The following is an 18396-nucleotide window of genomic DNA, read 5'->3' as shown; positions in this document are numbered from 1 at the left end:
AGAAAACTCCTAAGCTCTTCTTATCATTGAATGGATTCACTCAAACTGAAGAAAATGAATTAAATAAAAAAAGAAACAGCTACCTCATTATGTATGTTGTTTCTATAAATTTTAGCCTAGGGGGCCCAAAGAGATCACAGAACTTAGAATAGTTTTGTTCATTTCTTCAGTATTTTCTGCCTGTTCAATACCCCATAGATACCTACCTATACTGGGGCCAGACAAAGCAAAACACATCTTCAGACTTTATTCAGACTCCAAATCCAAGACAATTTCCCACAAGAGGTTTTCTGTCCTTTTCTTTAATAAAGGTCATTATTCTATCCTAAGATTTTACATATTAGTTTCAGATTAATACATTTTTATAGCAAAACCATTGAAGTTCTGAAACTTAACTGCTCAAGGTGCAACAGGCTGACAGACAAGGTGACAGGGTGTGAAGAGGTTTCATTTCCTGGACTTATTCATGTCTCCAGGTTGAGAAAAGTGCAGCTCCAATGACTCAGGCAATTCCCCAGCTCTGCCTCACTTTTCTGCAGGATTAGTTTCTTCTGGGCACTCACAAATAATCAACCAAGAGTAAACTATTCCTTTCTTGACCATCATTTGGATTTTACTCCCCCGCTTTTTTTTTTTTTTTTAAGATAAACACACCACCTCAAAATAGAGAGGAAAAAGCTGACGTAAGTGTGAATAACATGTCTCATTCTAAAAATGAAAGGAGTAAGTGTCTCTTTGAATTTGTTTATTTTAAGGCAGATTAAGTTCCTTCTTGGCTTCATGGTGAACAGCCAGTGTCCTTTAATCAGTCCACCTTGCTGTGCATTATGTACTTAGCTCTGGCACGTGCATTGTGCATTTTTTTCATCAGTGCTGGCATGAGAAATGAGCTACAGGTAGTCTCATTTTATGAGCATCATTTGAAGGTGAATGTCCAGTTGCAAGAAGTGAGGGAAAATAGTTTTCTTCAGCTTGCAATCCTGCTTCCACTTTGACCTGCCAGTGATAAATGTTATGAGCTTGCTGCTGGAGTGGCCATAAGTCCTGTGTAACATCCAAGATAAACTGTTTACCACAAAGACTTCCCTGGCTTCCCAGTACCCCCTCTTCAAACCATACACCCCTGGCATCACTGAGCATGGCTTCATCTTCCTGTCTTTGGAGGACAGCAGGTTTGCCAGCCTTGGACCTGCCCCAGGATTCCCCATGGAGGGCTCTTGTCTATACTAAACCTTACATAGGTTCAACGGTTTCACTGTTTTTCTTGACTCTTTCCAGGCTTTCTTGGCTTTCAGCGGCCTTCTCTGCAGCTCGAGAGCATGCCTTTGAGGCTCTGCCTTCAGGAAAGGAAAAGATCTGCTGGATCTCTCTTAACTGCTTTCCTTGGAAGTCTGGCAACAGTTGGGACATCATGCAGGCTAAAGCACTAGAGAGCACTGGTGCACTATCACTTCTGTTTTCAGGGCTCAAAGATGTCCAAACCCCATAGCTCTGAACTAGGGACTGATGTCCTTCTGGATGCATGCCATATATAATCACTTTCATAGAATCACAGAATGGTTTGGGTTGGAAGGGACCTTAAAGACCATCTAGTTCCACCTCCCCTGCCATGGGCAGGGACACCTTCCACTAGACCAGGTTGCCCAAAGCCCCATCCAGCCTGGCCTTGAACACTTCTAGGGATGGGGCATCCACAGCTTCTCTGGGCAACCTGTGCCAGTGCCTCACCACCCTCATAGTGAAGAACTTCTTCCTGATATCTAATCTCAATCTACCCTCTTTCAGTTTAAAGCCATTACCCCTTGTCCTGTCACTACATGCCCTTCTAAAAAGTCCCTCTCCAGCTTTCCTGTAGGCCCCTTCAGGCACTGGAAGGCTGCTGTAAGGTCTCCCCAGAGCATTTGTTTTGGTGTTTATCTGTTATGCACATTTTGCTTTCTTGGTGGAATCATCAATTTATGAAAAGACCAAAACATGTTTGGGTCAATGCTATAACCTCCATGCATGGCCTGTATCTTTTTTCCAGCAGGTGTAAAATTTTTATTTTCCTCAATTAAAGTATCAACAGCTGATATTGACTAATATCAGTACATCAGTGATTCTTGTACAATGTATGAATTTCTAATATTGACCACCTGCTCCCTTAGCAAATATTGATATGAGATTGACAAAAGGCAGATGTTCTTATGAAGGAGAAAACATAAGAATCATTAATTTACTTGCAGCATCTTTTTACAGAGCAAACATTTCAACTCTCCGACTTCAAGCTTGTTTTGTGATATTCTATATGCTGCTCAAAATCCTAATTTTCTTTTAATCCATCATAATATCAGCCCTCCATTTAGAAGTGCTCTCTTCATAAAAACACAGCATGCAGATTTGGACTTCCAAACATATTTCAAGTTTTGACATTTCAATGTGAAAAATGCTTACCCTTGTCAAAGGATATCCTCTTATTATCAGAAATAAAATGCAAGCCTCAGAAAATCATGCCTTGGTACAATAGCACAATGCTACTTAAACCCTCAAAATCGAAATCATTCTTTTTTGATTTGTGCTATATTTATTTCACTACCCTTAAGGAAACATTAACCCCATAGTAACCCCAGAGAGTGACAAAATACATCACTTTCTTTCATGCAGTTTATATGACTATACCTACTTTTTACAATCTCTGAAAATCTTGCCATAATTCTGGTCCATTTTAATTACCAGAAATGTGTAAGCAGCGTACTGGGAGTACGAGCCACAGTTCAACATACACCTGGCACTTTTATACCTACCTGACTCCTGGCAAACCGAAAGAGAGCGGCAAGAAAAGCTAGTCCAAAGCTAGTCTGTAGACATGTCAGAACCTGACATGTCTCAAAGGGCCCAACAAAGACCTGGGTACTGCACATCAGACCTGCTGTTTTTTCAGAGTAGCTATCAGGAACAGAAACAGTAAAGGCAAAAAGCACATTTAATTTTTTTTCATAAGCGTTCCCCCACATCAATATTTGGAGACAGGTGACCCCTGTAACCTTTGTTTCCCAGAAAACACAGAAAAATGCACCAGAGCGTTCTTCAGAAAGGTACGGTTTGGCATGAGGAACGCTGTGGTAAAACGAGAGGGGCCTTCCCTGCATCACAAGGCATCATGTGTCACTTTAGCTAAGCTTTCACTGTATTATTATTGCTGTTTTCACCTCTTCTTGAGCAGGAGTATTAAAACAGGGGTTTGGATGTAAAGTATGAGAACCTACAGTGTGTAATGCCCTATGGCATGCTCCAGAGCCCAAGTGCCAAGCAGCTGAGTCTAATACACAATATAACAGGAGGGGGAAAAAAAACAAAACAAAAAAAAACCCAAACAAAACAACCCACCACTTTTTTGAACTTCTTGACCAGCGCAGTAGCTAGCTTTTAAGGTTAAGCAAACTGCCCTATATTTAAAGAAAAATAAATAAAAAAACACCATACATACACACCAGGGGATATGCAGAAAGTAGGAAAGTGAAGAGAAAATCCCAGAGAGATTCTGAAAAAACAATTCTGTGCAGACTCTTGTAATTCTGTTCCTGTTCCACAGGACCTGAATTTAAAAGTAAACCAGAGGGAGCTATTAAGCATGTTTTTTTTAAAAGAAGGTCCAAATGTCTGTGATGCATACCCACTGGTCTGTACAACTGAGAGATTCTGCGTTTGATTCAAGAAGTCTATGGAAATATTTCATTTGGAGAGAGTGAATGCATAAAAAGAAGGAATAAACAACTCTGCCTTGAGCCAGACATAATGCAAACAAATGCACTTCCCAACAAAATCTGCCAACTCGGGTCACGAAAGCACATTCAGATCATTAGTAACTACCACATGCTAATACCCTTTAGCAAACTTTCTTACAGTCTCTTAGACACGCTGTCATCCAGACTTTAAGTTGATATACACAAGCGTGCAGACAGAAAGAGGTAAAGAATAAAAGTTTAACTTTGATGTCAAAGGCCATGGGGAGAATCATTCATAACGTCATTCATGCACCAAATTGGCAGCAAAACAGAGATTTAATGATACCTTGGATGAGCTAATACAAGCCCTTTCTAACTCCCAGGACTCACTCTGTAAGATTAAAATTCCAAATTTTCCAAGGCCCTTAATGCCAAAGGGTTAATTTGCAATAAAAAAAAATAAAATTAAGTAAAATAGGGAAGAACAGGAACACCTCATTTAAATTCTGGATGAAGAGCCAAGGTGAAGGCATTTATTTTGTGGAACTAAAATAACAATCAGAGCTCTAGGGCAACCACAAGAGCCAGCGCAGCGAGGATGAAGCAGCTCCATCTATCATCTGTACACCTGTCAAACGTGACATCGGGCACAGCTCTGCAATAGCTGGCCTTGCATTAGCCCTGGGGGAGAGCTTCTGCCTGGGATCCTGCCCGCCACCGCTACACAAACCAAGCGTCAGGTTCCTGCTGCCACGTGCTTCCCCAGAACGGCCTGCCAGCAGCAGGGCAGCCATGGCCCATGCCGCAAACTTGAAAGCTGGGGCTTCAGGCACGTAAAACCAGTCTCTGGCACAAAGCCACAGGGCCAGTTTATTCCCTTCTAAGTGAGCAGTGAAGAGTCGTTTTCCCTGGCCCATTTCATCTTTCAGTACAGATCCTGAGTGGAGCAGCTTCAAGAAGAAGAGACTGTCACAACCCAGAACAGTGCAAGCCTGCTAGGGCCTTTTAGGGGGGTACATCTCCTCCTCCAGTTTAGGGCTTAGTTCTTTGTCCATTTCTAAAAGGTATCCCAGTGCTTAAAATCAGGAGGGCTCTGGCTGTGACTCACAAGGCAGCACTGCTAAGCCAGGCACCTCACACTGCCAAGGGCAGACTTCGAAGACACTCTGACCTGTGGTGTCCACGGGTAAGTCCTTACAACTCACCGCTCAACATGCTGCTTCACACAAAGCTAATCCTGAAGCCCTTAATTCTTCTTAGCTCTTAATTCTTCTAAGGTTTAAGAGGAAAGGTTGAGAGAGCTGGGACTGTTTAGCCTTCAGAAGAGAAGGCTCAAGGGGATCTTATCAATGTTTAGCAATACCTGATGGGAGGGAGCAAAGACAACAGTCTATTCTCAGTGGTATCCAGTGACAGAACAAGAGACAACAGGCACAAACTGAAACACAGGAAATTCCCTCAAAACATGAGAAAAAGCCTTTGTACTGTGGGGGTGGTCAAACACTGCAGCAGGTTGCCCAGAGAAGGTATGGAGTCTCCATCCCTGGAGATATTAAAACCCGACTGGACAAGGTCCCGAGCAGCCTGCTCCAGCTGACCCTGCTCTGCGCGGGCTTGGACTGGATGATCTCTGGGGGTCGCCCAGCCTCTGTGATTCAGCGTGTCCTACCGAGATCTGTGGACTCTGCTCTGAAGACCAGAGACGTGAAAATAAGATACTCAAATATTCGGTATTACAATGTGCAAGCCTCTTCATGAGTCCAGGGCACTGGACCCTATTTTAAAAGTGAAGAAATTACCGAGATAGCTGTTACCTGCATCACAGGGAAGGAAGAACTATCATCATTTGCATGACATCCTGAGAAACACAGATAAAGCTAGTACATCAGTAATCTTAACAGGTTTGTTACACATTAAACAGCAAATACAACGATATGCTACGTTTATCAATTTTACAGTAACAATTCAGGCAGAAAGACACATACGCTAAAGAGGGGAAAGGCCGCCGGGAGGGGAACATCTTTATTGGTATATAACGCAAGTTTGAAGCCAAACAAAAATGTAATGATATTTTGAAACAGCAACAAAGACCCCTTCCGTGTAAGTGATGTGCTCAGCCAGCATATTGCTGTTTACAGACAAGTATTTACTATATGGCTCCCATTTAGTTGAAGTAAATGGAAACAGGCAGCAAAACCTGATCATATAAAACAAAGACATTTAACATTTGACGCTGTCTAATCCCCTGAGTTGATCTCCTCTTTCCTATGTCTTCCTAGGCTTTCACTCACCGTTTAGTATTTACCTCTGTGAAAGGCAACATCTTTAATGCCCATGCTGAGTTTTAAAAACTCTTTGTGAACTCAAATTAATTTAGAAAAAATTGTTTTTGCTAAACTTCTCAACAACTAAATTATTCTTTTAATAAATGATGATGAATCCAAGCACTATATTATTCTTCATAGTTGCAGAACAAGGAGGAAGAGGCACATACTATGGGTGTAATGGGTGGGAAATTAAGAAATGTTACTCCTAGCTCAGCTGTTGACCTTCAGCTACTTCCTCTGATTATCTCCCACTTCTAAACACAGGAAACCTTTTTCTTCTTCGTAAGGCAGACCTGCAAGGGGTGCCTTCTCCTCTCATTTGTGTTCTCAACAAGATAGCGAGGTTATAATCAAGATTAGCTTTCTTACTTTTAGACATGTATCAAAAACCAGTTATTTGGTATTTGTTTTCAATTATTTTTTCTCCTTTCCTCCAGAAACTGTGGCCACAGCAACCAGTATTGCAAAAGGGTGTTTATCTAAGTATTCATTGTCATCATCTTTGACAACCAATGCAGTGGTAGATAGCAAATTATGATCTGTGAAGTAAATATCTTAAAGAGAGGTAAACACTACCTTCAAAAGCTAGATAGATCTTATCAGCAATAACAGCTGAGTCTCCAATAAAATTATCACTGAACTATCAAAAGCATAAAATCTTACGTTATTTATAAAGCTTTCCTTGAACCTTCATTTTCTGAAACCAAATCAGGCAATTTCAGGAAGCAAAACTAAATGCATGAAGAAAGAAAAGTGAATAGCTGTCAGGACTTCAAGATTCAGTGGCATTCTACCACTGATGGCAAATAATGGGTCATTTAAACTCTGTTTCTTACAGCAATACTCATCAACTTAAAGAACTATTAAAAGACTTAGGCTGTATCAATTTTTGGACCTCTCTAAATAAAAGCTCAAACAGAAGGGAAGATGACGCAGCAGAAGAGAAAAACCAAACGTTCTCCTGGTTCCACAGACATTCCACTCACTGTTTCTGTATCAAAAGGAACATTTACACTATCATCCTTCTATCAAGTCATTACAAAGCTATTCAGTGAATTCTGAATGTATTTCAGCTCCATCCCTCAAGCAACTGAACAGCCAGAAACATGGAGGAGAATGAATCGGTAACCACAGCTTAGGAACCCCTCCTATGAAGTAGGATACATATATTGCTTGAGGTTATTGGCAAAGGTTTTCCATGTTTGGTCTAATCTAGTACAAACCAGGGAGAAGAGACTCTTCTTCACTGACCTGCTTGTTGATCCAGATGACAGTGAAAATGCAGGAGAGACTGATCTCTGGCCTTCCTCCAAGGAAAGAGATTCACTTCTTTTGCCATCGGGAGTTTCTGTTTTGAGTATCTGGGCTTTTCCAAGGACAATAGCTGGGTGATGCTCTTCCTTATGTTCTACCAAGAAAAAAGGCAGAGATTAGCAAGAATGACAAAGCAAAATACTATTGTTTAAATTTCTGCAGCCTGGAGATAGATTTTAAGAAAAAAAGGAATTTGTAAATATTTAAATACCAATGCCTCATTCTCACTTACTTGATTCCCAAAACTCTCACAGTTTCAAAGGTTCAATTTCTTTTCCTGCATAGTAAAAAAAAAAAACCCACCCTCTAAGAACCAGAGACTGAAACAGAAACGTTTCATGGTATGAGTTTCAAACACAAACAAGGAGAGAAATAAAGGGTAAGGGTAATTGTCACATTTCATAAGATGAAAATTTATTTCAGAAATTAGCAAACACTTAATGGGACAGCACTGTTCTCTGCTTCTTGCTACCAATTCACTTCATCCACTGCATGAGACAGCTTGATAGCTTTAAAGTTTTACAGATAAAGTTAATAGGCTTGTTTTCAGTAAGAGAAGCATTACAATTTACTTCCTTATGCATCTAAGAAAGACAATGTCAATCTAGATAACTGACATTTCCATTTTTAATAGGAAAAATAATTTCTAGACAACACATATCAGACAAATTGTAAAACCATTCCATTATTTGTGTGTCAAGTGTTTTTATCTATAAAAAGATGAACAGTCCTCTGAAAAGATACCTTCTACCTCTCCAAAGAGAAAGCAAATATAGACTAGAAAGTATGGTATGTAAAGATAAGTTACTCTTATGCCATACCCACAAATATTTTCAAATGAGTTATTTAACTAGAAAGTTGCACGGGACATTAAAACCATACTGAGACTCTTCTCATTAATAATCCTTACCATGGCCATTCACAGAAGCGTTCTGAGCTATATTCCTGCTCAAACCACTTTGACTTTTCTACCCCTGCAGAAGTGGTTTTGACAGAAATGGCCGAACAGAACTGTAATTAGAGTGTGGAAGAGCTATACAATCTTTGAATTTGGCTACAGTTTGCCCTTTCCCTTCTGCTAAAATGTATAATTAAATATCAGGAGCATATTTTTGTCTGTTGAAAACAACCGGCAGATTACAGTGAGTCAGTTGTCCAACTAATGACACATAACTCTGAAATTAACAGGTTAAAAATAGCAAAAGCCCTGTGCAATAACACAACCCAGAAGAGGTGTATCACAAATATTTATCAAATTCTTATGGTGCTTCCCCTTAGGCAAAGCAAAAACCTATGTTTAAAAGTTATAAAATTAAGGACTGGAAATCGAACATTTTAAGTTTAAAGATACAAAAAAAGACAATGTAAATCAGGAAGGAATGATTAAAACATCACCAAAAACAGAGCGAGATTTTCAGTGAGGTTTAAGTTACATCAACCAATACTACAGTAGAGGGCAACAAGAGACATGAAGGGTTTAAAGAAAAAAAGTATGTTTTAATTCTGTACAATTCCACTACTTCCATGAGAATCCGAATAAAGTGGGTGAGGAATGCATATGAAGCCTTTGCTCTTCTCAGCAGTTATGCTTTCAAATGGCAATGCATCAGACCACTGCTGGTTTTCTTTCTTTCACGTATTATAATTTCCAGTTTAATAAAAAGGTAATTGCTGTTAATAAGGAACACTGATGAAACAGGCTTTAGACATTTGTTCCTTCACCCATAAATCTTCTTTTTGTTTTATTTTGTTTTTTAAATGGTTTACAAACAGTCAACCAGGTGCAGATGTTTGGCATAAAACTAGAAACTGAAATTTCAAAGATTATTGAACCCTCAGTGCACAAAAAGCGTAATGAATATTTTGCAGGTTTGTCAGAACCAGACGAGGTGGTATCATGTACTTAAGTCAACACGATACAGGTTGATACACCTGACATAAGTTATTTTCTACCTGAGCACTCTTTTGGAAAAACTATATGGCTTTACTTCAGCTTCTCAAAGTGTGCAGTTCAGTGCACAAAGAAAAAGCTTACACAGACATAGAAACCCAGTAATTCACAGTAGCCGATCTCTCCACAGCGCATAGCTAAAAATTAATATTTCAAAATCTGTGATCCCATTATCTAATAACAAATTGCTTCTGTCTCTGCTATAGAAGACGAACATCACTGTAAATCATGTCAAACAAGATAAACTTCATCCTTGAGATTCCTTAATTTTTACCCTTCACATGGAAAGGATTATGCATTGCATCAAGGTCTGCATGAAACGATAAGGATAAAATTCATACTATTATACCGGTATTTTCATTTATTTTTATTCTTGAGAGTTCTGCTAGAGGAGACAGCGCAGGAGACAGCTGAAGATTAGTTCAGCTCAACTCAAGAGAGTAGGGATTTGTGAGAGCTGATGCAAACTAAACTGCCATATTTTCCCAAGGATAGAGACAACAGCGTATCCAATTCTGGTCAATGGAATTCTCTCAAAAATTCAGTATCTTGAGTAGATTATGACTCCATAAGTTATATTAGGTTGAGGAATGCTCTTCTAAATCACACATTCAAAGATATATGTACACTACCAAAGCAACCAATAACATAAAACAAATGAGACTGAACAAGGCTATAGGGAACAAGTTAAAAGCACACATGGGTATTTCTTTGTTGTGGGTAGTGAGGATAACAAACATATGATGGATGTTGTTCCGAACTCATAAAGAACTGAGTAACTGCAGTCATGCATTCCCACTTTTCACTATGTTGAAGTATATAAACACAAAATGAAGCAAGTTAAAACAAAAAAAAGAGGCAACATACATATAAACAGCCTAAAAGAAGCCCAAGTATTTTATTGCTTCAACCTCAGGACATGTTCAAACACATGTTCCAATCCACACAAACATCTTTGCAGTTCCCAATTACCAACTCCCTATCATATTAATGATACAGAAAAGCTGAAACCCAGCAAGCAATACCCACGATCACCTTCATTTCAAAGATGCCAATTGTCACATGCCCACTCTCAGCAATTTCAGTAGATTTGGACTGGAACCTAAGATCCCATTTCAACCAGCTAATTAAAATATGCATCTAAATAAAGCACATCTATACACAATCCCACTAAAATCAAACAAATCATGTATTTATTATGGGTTGTGCTTATGTATCACACTAAAATCAATGGTAGTCAATCTTTTTAGGGTCTGTTTGATTTTTAGGCTTTTTTTCCCCCCTTAAGGACTGTAGGAGAAGAATAATGGGAGGAAGGAACATTTCTTTGGGAAACCCCCCCACTTATTAGTGTGGATCGAAGAGGGGGACTATATTAAACAACATTACTAACCTGTGGCCACTGGCGATTCTTTGACAGTGACTTCTTCTTTGTTTTGAGCACTTTCTGTTTTCCTCTTACCACTTTTTGTCCACCGATTATTTACTTGATCCACCAAAAACTGAAATTCACTTCTGTGTTTGTTTCCTGAAATGGAACAGTGCATTACTGATCATTGCCACAGGACTCTTAAGGTATGCCATAAATAGTGAAAAGGATGTCAACAGAAATAAACACAAAATACTGAATTAAAAACATTTTTGTTACAGCAAATGAAAACCAACTCATCACTGCAATATGTTCCATATTCTATTAGTGATCCAAATCTGTGTCTATGCTTTTACAGAGTTACCCAGTAGTCAAGAACACTTGCACAGATGAAACCTTAATTTTTGCCCAGCAGATCTGTGTTTGTTTCTTCTTTATATTACCTGTCTTCTTTTCCTAGACTTGTCAAGTATTGCAATTACCATTGTGACAACATTTAATATTGTAGTCATGGCACCAAGCCTGTCAGAGTTCAAGGAGCATCCAGACGATGCTCTTAGTCATATGGTTTAGTTCTAGGTAGTCCTGCAAGGAGCACTCTGCTAGAGAGAAAGAGTAAAATCACAACTACCCCATGAATTGCTTTAAAGGTGCTTTGGGTTTTTCCCCCCATTTCTGCAGTAAAGCAATGTTGAAAGCCTTTGTGTCATGCTTATTATACTGTTTTGATGCAAATCCTCTAAATCACAGTTAATTGCTCTTTGGCATACTCTTTGCACTTTCGATCACTTAGTATGTTTTAAGCAATCCTCTGGTATTCAGTTAAAGCAATGTTATTTTTTTAATCTAGATATTTCAAATTCTTTACTCAGAGGCTGGGAAAATACCTGGTCTCCTCAGACAGACAATGCGGATTACCTAACCTTCACTGGGCATGAAGGGAACACGTTGTTTTCCCTGCAGAACACACCAACTTTTATATGACTGTAGCTACCCACAGCTAGTATAGCACGAAAGGTTATCAGTCCATATGCATGGCTTTATATTGTATGTTATAGTGAAGGCAGCAAACATGAACTTCCTTTATTTGGAAGGACTTCCAACAAAAAGTCACTCTGAGAAACAGATTTGTCCTTTTGAGACAAATAAAGTATTTCAGCTAAAATCTTTAGCCTAATTTTTAGCCTACGGAAAAAGCATTCAAAACGTTTTCCACGTCAGAGGCAGGAAGGCCCGATGTACATCCAAAATGTCCTTGGGGCAAGGCAACTGTTTGTAACGGCACGAGAAGGTGAAGCACACACAACCCTTCCTCTGGGCTCCGTACTGCCTCTCCCAACTGTGTCCAGACAACCAGCTCGTGGAGACTTCAGAGGTCCAACACACAATAAAATCCCAGCTCCCAGCCGGAGTATTTTCTGATCCATCCTTGCAGGAAGCAGGACGCTGCGCAGCGACAGGACCACCACGCTCCCTCCTCCACCGACAGCAGAAGGCCGGCAGCACACGCATGCCATCTGCAAGGAAAGCTTCCCAGCAATCGGAACGTAGCGATGGGCTAAATAAAGCAGCTCCCGAGAAAATAGTACACCTTGTCTTATACACATCACTGCACACACGCAGTCCTTTTTCTTTCTTTGCACACACAGAACTGAATGTTGTTTAAAATCTCTGCTCTGTAAAAGCCACACACACGCTGCCCAAGTTACACTTGCAGGAAAGACTAAGATAAACCCCAGCAGAGAGACGGGCAGAAAAGTGAACGAGAATCCTCAGAACAAACGCCGAGGGCTAGCGACGGGCAAACTGGGCCACCTGCCACCCAGCCTGCAGGCTCTGCAGAGGTGGCCCATCCTGCGGCACACAGCCAGCCTGCCGGGCACACCCTTGCACTGCGGGTGCACACACAAGCTTCACACACAAGTGCCGAGAGCAACGTCTAACTCATGACAGCAAAGCAAACGTCCTGGTGAATCAGGGTACTCGGAAATCAACTTCGAGCCCAGCTGAAACAAAGAACTCCCTCATAACTTTTCTGTTTTGTTTGCTTTTGTTTTCTTTTTTCAAATCAGTCTCTGAACTACCTTCTTTTTCCTCTGCGGGGTAGCGAGAGGCAGGAACAACCCCAACCTTCCCTGCAGCTGCAGTGCGGGCACTCCCTGGGTTTCCAACCCACATCTCCCCATCACCCCACGCTCCTCTGCAGGCACCAGCTGTTCTCCATCTTCTTCCATTCCTGCTCCCCACACTCCCCCATCCCTCCTGGTCCTGGCTCGCCCCGCGAACAGCCCTGACCTCCTCCTCAACCACGACACACCTTCTCCCAGCACCGCTTGGCCTTGGCATCCTGCTCGGCACTGCCAGGGCACCCGACACCAGCCCAGGGCGCGTGCAGCGGTGGAGACAGGGTGGTCCAGCGCCTCGAGGAGCAGACAGCCCTTGCCGAGTACTGCATGGGGTACAGCACGTTTAAATAATCGCTGCAGCTAACCTGGATCTACGTCCTGCTGCTGTGACAGGAAAGGGGAAAAGCCAAGATAAAATCATCTCAAGTTCTGCCCCACAGAAGGAAACAGATTTAAAACCAACTCCTTCTCCCTGTGTAGCTGAAAACGCCACATAAGGTCAACAACTCCTTTAATAAAAAGAAAGTTCTTGTCCCAGATGCTTGTCTTTTGCTGCACATTCGTTACATAATTCCTTTGGCACTTCAGTTTTTCCAGTATTACTATTTTTTGTTGTTTTGTTTTATGGTGTAACTACAAAGCTTTTCAAGTAAAAAAGAAATGTCCTGGCAAAGCAAGGCACTATTCAGATACACTGTAAATCACCACTGCGCTGAAACAACATACCATGCACATTTCATAAAACTACAGGCATTTCAATAATAAAACAAGTGCAAATATAACTACAAATATTTAAAACACAAAACATAAATCAGTAAGCCTCTGAATAACATTGCAAATGAAAGAGCAACAGAATAAATTTTTTTTTTAACAAATGTATTTCTTTTCCTGTATATTTTTTTTTAACTCTTTAAATAGAAGCCTGACCATGAAAAAAGCAGAATGAGGTTGACACCGGGTTGAGGGTGTCACTGAGTTCTCGAAGAGCGGACAGAAACTACTGCAGGTGACAGCGTATTTAATTGCACCTTCCAGGCAGACTCTGGCGGCTGCTCAAGCAGACCTCTCAGCTAGGGTATAAACCAGCCTCAGGTTCATAAAGCCAAAATATTAATTGGTATTTCAAAAACACTTCACACACAAAAAAGGCCAAAAAAATACCAACAGTGTAATTTGCAATTTGCCAAGAGCATAGGAAATTGTAAAGAAGAGAAGAAGGCAAAAAAAAAAGGGGGTTATCACAGCTATTTTATCTTGCTTTTCAACAAGGCTGTTACATAGCTCCACTGTGTTGTGTGTTTCATATGGAACAAGTAGTATATGGTTGGGTTTTTTTATTCAGAACATATGCCAGAGTTAATTAATCCATTAATTCAGCTGTGAATTAGGGACCTAGGGTGCAAATGTTGTAAATTAAAAGGAAAAAAACCCCCGTCATTGTATAATAAAGCTTTTTAAAGTCCATCTGTGCTACAGTGAAAAAAAAGTATTTGATAAAAGTTCTTTTAATTTCTAACTGTCTTCTGATTTTAATGTGCAATTCTTTTTTCATGCTTATGATTTCTTCCCTATTGCTTTTATGAGAAATAATTTGCTGACACTAGTTAACATTTACCTCTTTGGTCATCACTTTTTATTAATTTTAAAACCATATGTTCCCTTTAAAATATTTTTCTAACTTCTCTTTTTTCCTCTCTTTCTCTCTCTTTTTTTTTTAAAAGACTTTTAAATGTTCAGTTAAGCTGCCTGAGGCTAATTTATTCACTTGGTGGTCTTGATAATTTTGAAACCATATAGACATATAAACTCAATAAAATACCTGGTTTTGGAAAATTAAGACAGCACTTAATATCTTCTTCTTCTAAAACGTGTACAACGGATCAAGAAAATAAAAGGAGGGACCAGCAACATCAGTCCCCTGTGTCCGCTGCCTGCAGCGCGCAGCAGCCTGGTGCAGAACTGGCTGACTGTTTCCGCACCCTACCCCAGTCACGCAGTACAGCTGTTTGCAAGCTTGCAACATGAACGCAACCAGGGATCCAGCTTTACAAGGAATTTGTGCACATCCAAAATTTTTAAAAAGCGAGTTAAGTGGGTTTCTAGCATAGGATCAGTCCTCTGGTGACAGCAGCGCCCTACAAAGAGCTGCGCGGGCACCGGACCAGAGCGGCACGTCCCCTCGCAGCTCCTTCGCTCCTGGGTTAGTCCATGCCAGTCCTGCCACCCCCAAACGTTCCCCGTCTGCGGGGAGAAGGACTGGGGTGAACATGCTCACAGCTGACTGTGAATTCCCATACCTTCCTCAGACAGCTTTTGTTCAGACCCACCTTCCACGTTTAGCAGAACGCTAATGAGCAGAGCATGAACGGCCAGTTACAAGGCATTTGCTCTGCTCTGGGGGCCATCCTGAAGTCACTGAACTTTGGATTTGATCTGTACAGAGCTACTAAAGCCTTGGGGGGGGAAATACCCAATTTGGGATTAATACTTTTTATATTATTTTACTTTTTTTTTCCTGCATTGTATTGCTAGAGATTTCTGCATGGCAAGAGAGTAATTATTAACCAGTTACTTGGAATCAGAGGAGAACGCTTAAGATTCAAAATTGCAAACAGTGCATGTACACTTAAAAAAATATATTCTCAGGAACAGCAACAAAAAGCAAGGGAAAAATCTGCTAAAGATTTAGGCCCTTATTTAGCCTTCACAGAAACCCAACTAAAATCAACAAGGCTAAATCTAGCAGCATTATGGAATAATTTATATGCCTGTAGCAACGCAAGGAAACACAGGAAATATGACCGTATTACAGATTTAAATACACCCTTAAGTATAATCGGAACAAGTTGTCCCTTCATCGCTTTGCTCCTCTGTGGCTGAAAGCAGAGAAGTTTAATGTTCATTGAATATTGTGTTAGCATTACATGACTAACTACCACATTTGAGCGTGCAAGCAGAGCGCAGGTGAAGCGAAATGAGTGGGAAACAACAGGAAAGAATTTATGAATAATAAAACACCACTAGGGAACTAAGTACAAAGTAGTGCTTTCTGTGTACAAACACACAAAGAAGGGTCAGGAAATCATCTGGAAAAAATCAGTTTACATTAGCCATTTCTGTACTAAATTACTACAACAGGATGCAAGTCCTGCACTCTAACTCTCACAAGAACGTTTGCTTCTAAATAACCATAAAGATGGTTAGATGGTTGCACAGAGAGAGAAAACACTGTTCTCAAGTTAAAGCACACGGTAAGGAGAAACACAGTTTAAAATACTGTGCTTTCCCAGGGTCAAGTTAAGCAGGAATCAGTTCTCTGTTGGGAAAAAAAAAAACAAACAAAAAAAAACACCACCACCAACCCCCCCCCACACACACACCCCACAAAATTGTACGATTGAACTATAGCTCTCCCTGTGATATTTGTCTTATTTTTTGACTCTTCTCTTCTTTCCCTTAAATATTTATTCCAGTTACACTTCCCAAAATAAATGCTGTTATTCTGTCAGGGCAGAAGCAGGCTTAATAACCAACACAGGCACTGGTCTCTTGCACAAACAGAGGGAACTCAGTGTAAAAAAATGAAACAAACAGCAACAACAAAACCAGAAAAAAAAAAAATCACCCAGTTTGCACTGAATCCCAGTTGCCTGCACAGGATGGAGAGGAAGAGGTCAACCAAATGAGCAGAGTATTCTTTTTAAAAGATCGCTTCAAAATCACAGGGCTGGACAGGAGGGGAAAGTAGAAAAGGGTGCAGGGAGGAGACAGGAATGTGTGAGTGCTTGTGGAGAGGGGTATGAAGGAAGGGAGCGAATGTGAGGAGCGCTGTGAAACCCTGGATGATTTGAGAATCACAGTATACAAATAAAATACGGAAAAGGCATTTTTGGCTCAGTTGAAACATACTTTTTAGCAGTAAGGGCCACTTTGACAACTGTAGAAGCATAAAAACCACACAGTTGAGGAAACATGCAGCTATAAAGTATTTTAGAAATGCCATATTAGATATAAACTACTGTGCCTACATTGCTTGTCAGTTAATGTCACTCTGCACTGGACAGCAAACCTAGAAAAATAAGGTATAGAAAGAGTAGATTTATACAAAATTATCTGCTGCAGGATGACTTGGAGGACTTGGGAAGACCAACCACCACCCAGAATACAGGCACATTTCAAACAAAGCCAATGTGCAATCATTAAGAATGTAAGGGAGAAGGGAATATCCTGAGTAACGGGAAAACCGAGTATCGGTGTTACGGGGTATACTGGTGAGTGCAGGGCCAAGACAGCCAGCATTCACCCCATCTTGCCAGCTCAGCACACAGATGCCTCCCTCTGGAATGGCCCAGCTATGCCTGAGCCAGGCTGGCGCTGCTGGAGGGCTCACAGCCAGCAGACCTGTCTGCAGAGCAGCAGTCATATAGTGCCCGGAACCTCAAAAAAGGGAGAAAACAATATCAAACCTGAAGCTGAGAAAATTCTGTACAGATAAAAACACTCAGGAGTGCATGCCATTGTTCACAGGGACACAACAGTAGGTAATAAGCTTCTTTTTCTTTTTCTTTTTTTTTTTTTTTTACAATCAGTGACTTAATACACACAGATTCATATGCTGCAAGCCCAAGTTTTAACAAAGTATAGAACTGGCAAAATAATTAATCAATTTACATGAACCTCTGAGTAATTCAGATTATTCTCAGAGAACATGCCAAAAAATCTGGGGCAAGGAAGGGTGAAATCTCACAAGCACAGCACGATCAGCTTTCACTGCAGTCACAGCTGCTCTTCTCTTCTTCAAAATCGGCATCGTAAGAATTGCATGGAGAGTCTTACGCAGAGCAGGACATCGAAACAGAGCTTCCCCTCCACATGACAGCCAGCAGCCCAGGCAGCTCAAGGGGATACGGCCAGCACGCACCCCCAGCACTGCTGGGGTCTCAGGGAGTCCTTTCAGAGAAGTCCTGCTCCTTATTTCTGCCTGAGGGTTCCCAGTGAAACCCTCTACAACTACACATCGCACATCCAGTGTGGGAGACAGAAAAACTCTACTTTGCTGCTCTTTATGTCCAACAAACATAGGAGGGCCATTCAGAAGGTAAGTAGAAAGCACGTAAATGGAGATGTGCTAACGAGGCAATCAGCTTCCATAATCTTATCCAGCCCTGGCAGTGAGTTTTGTCAAATGTCAGACTGAGTTTCAAAGAGGAAGTTTCAGCCCAGAGAACTTCCAGCTTTGATTTATTAAATGGGGGGCAGGGGAAGCACACACACATGAAAAGCATCGCTTTTGTGTGTATATTTTAGTACAAAGGAAAAGAAGGTGAATTTTAAAAGAAAAATGAAGTGAAACTTGCATATTACTTACGATAATCAGTGTGGATCTCATCTATTTCTTCCTCTGTCAGGTCCTTTGTGAAGGTCAAGCTCTACAGAAATCACACAAATGTTTATTTACAGAAACAAAAAGATGATAAAGCTGCATACTCTAAAACTAGAGACTTAAAACTGGAAGAAGGATCAGCTGTCTGTTTTTCCCCCACCAGCACTTACCATCTCATCTGCAGACAGTAATATGTATTTAAACTATGTATATACGCCACCT

At 40.7% G+C, this 18396-nt stretch overlaps 1 protein-coding gene across 2 annotated transcripts in view; it reads right to left on the bottom strand.

The window, feature by feature from the left end:
- The window catches only part of RAD18 (RAD18 E3 ubiquitin protein ligase), a 60313-nt gene that overhangs the window by 16541 nt on the left and 25376 nt on the right, over nt 1–18396 (bottom strand). For both annotated transcript variants that reach the window (XM_072876230.1, XM_072876229.1), the window contains exons 9-11: nt 18160–18220; nt 10690–10824; nt 7283–7439 (exon numbers count right to left, since the gene is read on the bottom strand). In XM_072876230.1, coding sequence (XP_072732331.1) covers nt 7283–7439; nt 10690–10824; nt 18160–18220 — 353 coding nt within the window. The remainder of the gene's footprint in view (nt 1–7282; nt 7440–10689; nt 10825–18159; nt 18221–18396) is intronic.

The sequence above is a fragment of the Ciconia boyciana genome, chromosome 11 (genome assembly GCF_034638445.1).
Source record: "Ciconia boyciana chromosome 11, ASM3463844v1, whole genome shotgun sequence".
Lineage (NCBI taxonomy): Eukaryota > Metazoa > Chordata > Aves > Ciconiiformes > Ciconiidae > Ciconia > Ciconia boyciana.
This window is presented reverse-complemented; position numbering and strand designations above follow the sequence as displayed.